An 8,964-nucleotide genomic window follows, 5' to 3' on the forward strand; every position below is an offset into this window, starting at 1 on the left:
TGCTCCACAGCGTACCACTTAGTTTTGGTTTTAGTCTCCTGTGTGCCTTGCAGAATGCCAGGTAACTAAATGTTCCTTTTTTTACATTTAAAGATATGGGATTCAGCATAAAGGTCTTCATTTTACAGGGTTGTTAAATGGTTGTGTTAGTTCTTTTGATTTGATTTGGTTGGCGTTAAAGTTTCCATGTTAAAAGAATCACACTGAGAGCTGAGCTACGTTTAAGATGGCATTAGCTTGGTGCAATTTCACGGCACAGTTTTGTGAGGCTATAATATTGCATTCACAAGTATCAATAGCATCAAAGAAACGATTTTTATTTACTTTATTTTTATTTTAATCCGTACACTAAAATAAATGCAGCTATGCATATACAGGGTAACTACAGGTAGTAATAGTGTATTACAGTGTTTATTTAAGTTGTATTATATTCCCATGTTCATGGAGTAATTTTGCTAGAGGGGTTCACTCTTGCTGTGTGGCTGTCACTGACTTCACCTGGAACAAATGTAATGTAACGTCAAATGGTACGCTATGGGGAAAAGTCGAGTTGAACTATGTTTGCCAAGATTTGGATTTGCCCACTGATCTTAGTACCGTAGAGACAGAGACAGGATCAATGCTGTATGAGACTGTCCAAATATAGTGTATGTTTTTCAACTATGGCTTATCCTTAAAATGTTTACTTTTTCTTTTCATTGGGACAGGGTGACATCCACAGACACACACACAACCAAACCAAGTCTAAAGACCATATCTTTGCTTTATCTTTATTATGCCACGCTAGCAGTTAATGTTCCACCCTACAAAGGCACATTGCACCAATGCCCTCAGCCTAGCTTGGCATACAGGGCATATTCCTGCTGGTTGATCATCCTTGGGGGCCAGTGCTGTTGCATTGTCCTTTTTCTTACAAATCATCCCAATGGAGAAGTTAACAAACCCATTCATTTGCCCATCGTCAACACTTTCTTAATAGGACAAAGTATGATATTTAGTCACAAAACAAAAGAGGTAATATTAAGTCAAGTTTCCAGTGACTAAATTTAATGAATTGCGCAGTTGCATCTCTGGCAAATGCAACTTATTACACAAGTATGGTATAATGAGACCAATCTGTAAATGGTCTCGTACATGTCTTAAACAATATTCAATAATGTTTCACAGCTTGGTCTCTTAGCCTTCCCTGACCAGTGAAAACGCTACTCCCCTCAGGATGGCTGGTAAGTGGACAAACACCTGTATCTTTGATTAAACAAGCCAGGTAGTGTGATTCAGGTGTGATAGGTAGTGTGATTCAGGTGTGACTAACTGAATTAATTAGTTCATTAATTGATAAATTAATTTGACCATTCTTGATACAGTATTATCCATGGGCAAACTGAACCATTCATTAAAAGAAAGACATAGTCAGGTGTAACACACACAAAAACACAAGGCGTATTTCCAGTCTGGTCCCTAGATGACAAAATTATGTTTTCAATAAGAAAGACATTTTTTCTTGTATACCTTCGTCATATGACAAATACAGTGTTAACCCTCAATTGTGCCCACATTTAGGGCCCAAGCACCAGACATATAATGCCATATTGTTTTGCATCATGGATAACAGTAATTCTCAGCATCATCATCATAACAGTTACTACTACTAATAATGATGATCTCTCTGCTTCTTTCTTTCCCTTCATTTCTTTCCCTTCATTGATCCGTTCGTCCCGTCTTCAGCCATCAGGGTTGTGATGCTGGGTTTCAGGGATGGAGGGAAGAGCTCAGTGGGAAACACCATCCTAGGCCAACAGCACTTTCAGTCTAAGAAAACCGTTCAGCATGTCACAGGAGAGGGACAGGTAGCCGGCAGGCAGGTGACTGTAGTCAAAGCTCCTGGCTGGGAGGAGAAGCAGTCGCTAAAAGACACCTCAGAGCTGACGAGAGAACAGATCCTTCTCAGCGCCTCCCTGGGTCCGCACGCAGTGCTCCTGGTGATGCGAACAGGCATGAGGTTCACCGAAACCAGCAGAAGAGCTGTCCAGGAGCATGTGGAACTCCTGGGCGGAGCGGTTTGGAGCCACACGATAGTGATGTTTACGCATGGAGAGTGGCTTGGAAACAGGAGCATTGAGCTGTATATCGAGAGCGAGGGGAAACCTCTGCAGTGGGTAGTGGAGAAATGTGGGAGCAGATATCATGTTTTCAGGAATGATGACAGTATTAGGGGTGGGGATGCTCAAGTGACTGAACTGTTTGCGAAAATAGATGAGACCGCAGGGAATCCGGCTCGCCATTACAAAATAGATGATGGTGTTCTAAAGGCAGTGGAAGAAAGAATAAAGAAAGAGAAAGGTACTGTAGAACAGATGAGACAACAAGCGCAAAAGGGTTTCCACCAGACGGCAGCGGGAGTTAATAGCCAGCCTGGGACACGCATAGAGTACACAAAACCTGCACATGAATCAGGTAAGTTACCCCCATGCCCATCTTCGCTCTCTCTCTCTCTCTCTCTCTCTCTCTCTCTCTCTCTCTCTCTCTCTCTCCCTCTCTCTCTATCTCTCTCTCTCTCTCTCTCAAATTGGAAGATTTATTTTGATTCATCCGTTTTCATGCCCGTATTGACCTGACCTAAACGCATTCTGCTTCAACAGGAGATAAGGCCACACCTGGGACAGCCACAAAAACACAATTATGTGGGTTTGGTTTATATATCTGTCAACCTGTCTCCTCATGTCTCTAAATGCAGCTGATTGTGGAAAGTGTGTCCAATCTAAACCAAAGGTGTCAATCCTAGTTTCAGAAAGTCAACCCCACCATAAAGTGGATTGATGGATTGTAACGATCACCAAGCAGCAACCTCCACTTCTTTTTAAATTGCATACGGTATTACATGAGTCATATTGAGTTAAAACGTCCACATAAGCAATAATTATTGTATCAGACATCAGACAGATTATTTACTACACAAATTATTAAGTAACGAAAACATATATTTTATTCTTTTTTTATTTAACAATGCATATTTTGCTTTTTTGAATTTTTCTGACACAATGTTGTTCTATTTACAGACAAGAAAACTCTGAAGATTGTATTACTTGGCCAGCTGGATGCGGGGAAGTCTTTGTTAGGCAACAGTCTCTTAGAGAAAAATGAGTTTTGCTCAGAAAATGCAGTCCAGTCAGTGAGGAAAGAAGGGAAGGTATCGAGCAGAGATATCATTGTGGTCAATACACCTGGTTGGGGTCGGGAGCAACGTCTTAGCGACACCCCTGAATTCATTAAAGAGGAGATTATGCTTAGCATTTCTCAGTGCCATCCAGGGCCCCATGTATTGTTCCTAGTTGTGCGTGTAGACACACCCTTTACAGAGATGCACAGGAGTGCAGTGCAGGACCACATGGACCTGTTAGGACCAGACGTGTGGAAACACACAGTCCTGCTGCTCAGCTCTTGCCTGGTTAACACCAGACCTAATCACAAGTGAGATTAGGTCTGGGGAGTTGCCTATATTAAATTCCATAGGTGGCAGAATACTTGGCTATTATGACACACTGCCCTGGGCAGAGAAACTGTTAAGGTCGGAATGCTTGGCCATTATGACACAGGTACCATGATCTTGTACGTTATGAGTCATCCTCGCCATACTGTCTTTCAGATCGAAACGATTGTGTAGAACTAAAGGCAGTATGGGAGTTCCCAGGCTAGCTCAGCTCAGGGTCAGGGCCAGAGTCAGGTGATGTCTCCATCAACGTCGAGCAATGTCGAGATCAAGGAGGTAAACCCCTAGAGTGGCTGATGGAGAAATGTGAGAACAGGTGTGCTACCCTTGGTCTGAAGAGCAACTCTCCATCTCCTCTCAAAGAACCGCTGGAAGTCGCTGATAGATTAGTGGCTGAAAACAATGGCCGTCACTATGAGATAGTAGACAGTATTTTACAACAGGTAGAGGCAAAAAGAACAGAAAGGAAGAATAAGGTATTTGAAAAGATGGATGTGTTGGGGAAACGTCTGGAGGAAACCAAGATAAGTGGCAAGTCAGGGAGAGGCACATCTGCAGGTACGTTCATCAAGAATACATTTAGCTGTCATTCATGCATTTTCATGATGTGACACATTTTTTACTGAAACATCTTTTACAAAGACATTGAGGTTGATCCTTACTGTGTATTGTGTGTTCCTTTTGCAAAAACATTCAAGACGAGTGAAATTATTTTTTTGCAATGGTCTAATGGAGATCAATATTAATACAGGGATTAAAGTTTTCCGTCGCTACGACGGATTTCCGTCAACTGGATGTTCGTTTGGACGGATTTCCGTCCGTATAATTTATGTCAATTAATTCACAATTTTTACTTTCCAACTGAACACAAATCGAGAGCACTCCTGGTCATGAGAAGGTGACAAGAGGTGTTTGGTGTACGGATTTAGTTATACACTCCACCACTGGTGTGATAGTCCTACAACAGATTCACTCATCAGTAGTTTTGAGCCATCCCCGTTCTTCCAAAAAAAAAAAAAAAAAAAAAGAAGTAGGCCTACAGCACGAGCGGTGAACAATTCGGTGGCGGTGCAGCGCGAGAGACTAAAAAAAAAATAGCCAACATTGTTGCTGATGGCAGAAAAGAAAATAAGTGTAATACTATGTCTTTAAAGTGCAATGGCAATCGTTAAACGAGTTGGACTGAGATTCCAATATGGGCTAATAATGCATATGCATGGAATGCATAGCTGGAAGAAGGTAGGACACGTTTCCATTATCGTTGCACCTGCCGGGGCAGATTGTTAGAAAAAAAGAATAGTTTACTTCGACTGCGCATGATGTCTTTTTCATGAAGGGTTTGCCTTTTAAGCATTGTGGCTTTTACTAACATTATTCATAGCCCCAATGGGACGGCTATCATTGGCAGCTAGCTACCACGCGTTTCATCCTCAAAGTTTAGCGCGTTTGACTGGCTGCGTAAAAGGGCTATGATAGAACTAGCTCTTGTTGTCTTTCTGACAACTGATACTTTACTGTCTCATCTGTAATCATAGCAGATTAACTTTGTTGTTGCCGATATATATTCAAGAAATAAGTTAAAAATGGGTTGCATTTTACAGGAGTCACTGTTGCTATCCCAGGCAGAGCCAATATTTTTTATGCCACGTCTTGTTCTGGGAAGCAGTGTCCTGATGGGTGGACTCATATGGTCGATAAATGTCGTTTCGATGTTTGTTTCACTTTCAAGGCTTGTTGTAGGCTATTGTTTGATGCTATTTTTGCTAACTGGAATAGTGTGCAGCAACAGTTGTGTGTGTGCTTGTTTTTAAGTGGCTCAACGTCTGTGTCCATCTTCTGGGACTATGCGTTTCGTTTGAGTTCAGTTATTTGCGCACTGCGCACTCAGGGCTGATGGGTGGGCGATTTGCCTTGATTCGAGTGGAAAGTTGCGCGACAAGCTTGGGAAAGTGTGTTACTTTTGTTAAACGATAGACGTCTGACTGTGACTGTGTCGTGTCTGCGTGCGTCGTGTCAGCTTGTATGAGAGAACACGAGTGCGTGCAGGAATTGGGGACGTTTTTTTATATCAATGGTAAGCGTGTGCCTGGCACCGCACATCGAGAGGCAAAAAAGTAGCCATAGGTTTTCAAAACGGTAGAACACAGAGGCAGACTACCGTCCGCACCCTGTTTGTAAACGTCAACAAGTTGTTCGTAACAGGATGAATAGTGAAAAAGGGTGAAAAACATACAAATAACCAACAACTAGTTTTCTCCCTCTGATTGCTATGACCAGACAGTGCATTGTTTTTTAAATGTAAGAAATACAACTGCAAGCAATGCGCACCAGTGCTTTCACCAGAACAGTGTTTGCCCATTCTGATGTGAAAGACAAAATATACCGGTAGCCTGCTACTACTACAACAACAACAAAAACCATAATGGGATCACTGTATCAACTCATTGCAATTCCAAGTCAATAATTCTGTGAGATCAGCTACCAACTTGAAGCAACACTCATTGTGAATCCATTCTGCATAATGTTGTGAACAATTCATAAATAATGGGTAGAAATAAGAGGAAATAACCAAAACATGCCCCAAATTGCAGTTCAGTGTTTGCAGTATGATGTAGTATCCATCATTCCTCCATTCTCGGCCAGTTCTAGTCAATCTGGTGGCCTAGGCCTGCCCCCTTTCCCTCTTTCCCTTTTTTTGTATTTAGAAATTGGCATCTGTAAACATAGCATTGTAGGCCTACATCTGATTGAGCACATCTGATTTAGTACCTACAGGTACATTCATATTGAGTGTATACAGACCTACTTAGTGTATAATGAATATTCATTGTTAATGTGAAGTGTAAAGTTTTATGTTGGTTGAAGTTCTGATTTTGTGGCAGTTTTTGGTATTACTAGCACCCTCAAGACATAGGCCTATTCTGCTCTAGGCGACTGCCCTGTCTGCCTATGTCTAGCGCTGGCTCTGAGCCTCTGACACCATTCCTTGCGTAAAACCATATGTTTCGTTACGAGGGCAGAGCCTGGCTACATTGGTTTTCGTAGGGTTACGGAGTGATACTCGATCGGGTACCTAACCGGTAAAAAAGTTCAGTCAGATGACTTTTTTTTGCTTTAATCCCTGATTAATATTGATAATGAATTACCATTAAACATTATGTAATAAACTGTATACTATTTAATTTCCCCAATATCCTTCCAGATATGAGAATCATGTTGCTGGGATACAGAAGAGCTGGAAAGACGGCAGCAGGTCGCATCATTTTGGGCGACGATAACCTTCACCTTGGGCACAGTGTTGTGAGTGTCAAGGCAGATGCCCATGTATCTGGACGACATGTTAGTGTAGTCAGAGCATCAGAATGGTCGAGGGAACAGCTTCTGTGTGACACTGCTGAACTGACCAAGCAAGAAATCACACTCAGCTTGACTCTGTGTCCTCCGGGACCCCACTGTATCCTTGTAGTGCTAAATCTAAAGTTGAAATTTAGTGAGGTGAGTAGGAGAGCTGTTCAAGAACACCTGGAACTTCTGACTGAAGACGCTTGGAGGTATTCCATGGTTCTGTTCACCTGCAAAGAGGACTTGGCGGATGCAACCATCGAGCAGTACATTGAGAGCGAGGGCAAGCCTCTACATTGGCTCATAGAGAGGTGCGGGTACAGGTACCATGTGCTCAATACCAAGAGCAGGGATGAGAGACAGTGCAGGGAGCTGTTTGAGAAGATTGATTGTATGGCATTGGGCACTGATAATGGCCATTTTAAGCCAGAAAGTGGGATTTCGTCAAAGTTAGAAGACCGGAGAAGGGAGGAGATAGAGAGGGCAGAAGCTAGGAGATTGGCAGTACAAAAGCAGAGGCAGGAACTGCAGGAAAAATTAAAACAAGTTATGTCATAGAAATCAATGCCAGATGGACTGAAGTAAGGGGGAATGTCATTGCAAAGATTTAGCACAAAAACTGTCACTCATTAAATGCAGTCAAAGGTCTAGCAACATGGGCACTATCTGAACTTCCTTTGTACACTCATTGGTATTCTCATTGTTGCCTTTTACAGTATGCAAATGTATACATCTATTTGCGCAATGTGTAACTGTTTTACATGAGATGTATTTAATTCTGTAAAAGATTGTTAAATTCATAAATTGATAATAATTTAATGTAATGCAATAATGTAATGTAATATTGTAAATTGATATTACGGATAATAACACTCGTACATTAAAAAAGATCCAGTTGTTATACCAGCTTTGTACTGTATATGCTTTTCATTATTTTTGCTATCTGCACAGAATAATGTAGTAATTGTGTAGATTGTGTGGGTTGATGCATGCCAAAAATGATAATGCCCAGATGACTGATGATGACTTATTTTTATTAAACTGCTGTCTAGCCTGCACCCTCTGTCAATGTCGCACTCTTCTCTAACCATCAGAGAGATGAATTGTTCATCGATACCTTCCAAATACCAAATACCTTCCAAATCTCTCTGTCTCTGTCTCTCTCTCTCTCTCTCTCTCTCGCTCTCGCTCTCGTCTCCTGCCTGTCTTCACTGCACTGTGCATAAATAAAGGCAATAAAACTTAAAAGAAATCAGACGCCTGCATGCACCTTAGAAGCAGATGATAACCAGTCCCATAGATAATCTCATTGATAGATGATGTACTAGAAGTGAAATATGTACTTTGCATGTCTGTACTGCATATAGTATTTTATTGCTGATCAGTGTTGGATTTTAACACTACACCATCATGTTATAGCCTATAGGCTATGTTGTTGCAAATATACTCCATAGGCCAGTGGTTTCCAACATTTTTAGGCCTGGTACCCCATTTTGACTTGGTCCTTTAGACATAAAAAGGTAGATTTCAAATAGATGACAAGAGATATAAGAAGGCATTGGCCAAAGAGGCTGCGAATCAGCTGAAAATTCAAAACATGCAAAATAAGAGATGGGGAGGTAAACTGGAACCAACTGGACGCCAGAGCATGTCCAAGCCTGCAAACAGTGAGTTTGCATTTATCATTCTTAACATACAATTTTACATGTGTGATGCTTCGGTATTACGTTCTCTCAAAGACTGCATTTCCACATTGTCTTTGCATTGTCAAATGTCCCGTTTAAAATGACTAATTTACATGGAAACATCAACTGATGTGCTGCAACAAACAAATAATACACATACACACGCACACGCACACACACACACACACACACACACACACACACACACACACACACGCACACACACGCACACACACACAATGTTATACATCTGATTGAGCACAACTGATCCAGTACATACAGTGCTGTGCGAAAGTAAACACCTTTGTCGCACTTAGTAACCTTTTCAGATCCCCATACAAATTTAAACATTAAACAAGGATAACCCAAGTAAACATGTTGTAAGAGAAAAATGAAAAAAGAATTCTGCTCTCTTCTCAAATCCTGAAGGATAATGTCCAGCCATAAATG

General features: G+C 41.4%; 1 protein-coding gene across 1 annotated transcript; it reads left to right on the plus strand.

Moving 5' to 3' along the window:
- Window positions 1-3,698: 3,698 nt before the first annotated feature.
- LOC134448297 (GTPase IMAP family member 9-like) lies at window positions 3,699-7,858 on the plus strand. Its single transcript, XM_063197981.1, has 2 exons — window positions 3,699-4,045; window positions 6,690-7,858. Exons 1-2 carry the CDS (start codon window positions 3,784-3,786, stop codon window positions 7,385-7,387), a joined length of 960 nt encoding a protein of 319 aa, XP_063054051.1. The 5' UTR covers window positions 3,699-3,783; the 3' UTR covers window positions 7,388-7,858.
- The last annotated feature ends 1,106 nt before the right edge of the window (window positions 7,859-8,964 follow it).

This window comes from Engraulis encrasicolus, chromosome 5 (assembly GCF_034702125.1).
Source record: "Engraulis encrasicolus isolate BLACKSEA-1 chromosome 5, IST_EnEncr_1.0, whole genome shotgun sequence".
NCBI classification, from domain to species: domain Eukaryota; kingdom Metazoa; phylum Chordata; class Actinopteri; order Clupeiformes; family Engraulidae; genus Engraulis; species Engraulis encrasicolus.

Bases quoted from the DNA above. Each gene is read 5' to 3' on its own strand.
- LOC134448297 (XM_063197981.1), top strand. From the start codon at position 3,784: ATGGAGAAATGTGAGAACAGGTGTGCTACCCTTGGTCTGAAGAGCAAC. The intron at 4,046-6,689 runs GTACGTTCATCA...ATATCCTTCCAG, and splicing joins AGGGAGAGGCACATCTGCAG to ATATGAGAATCATGTTGCTG.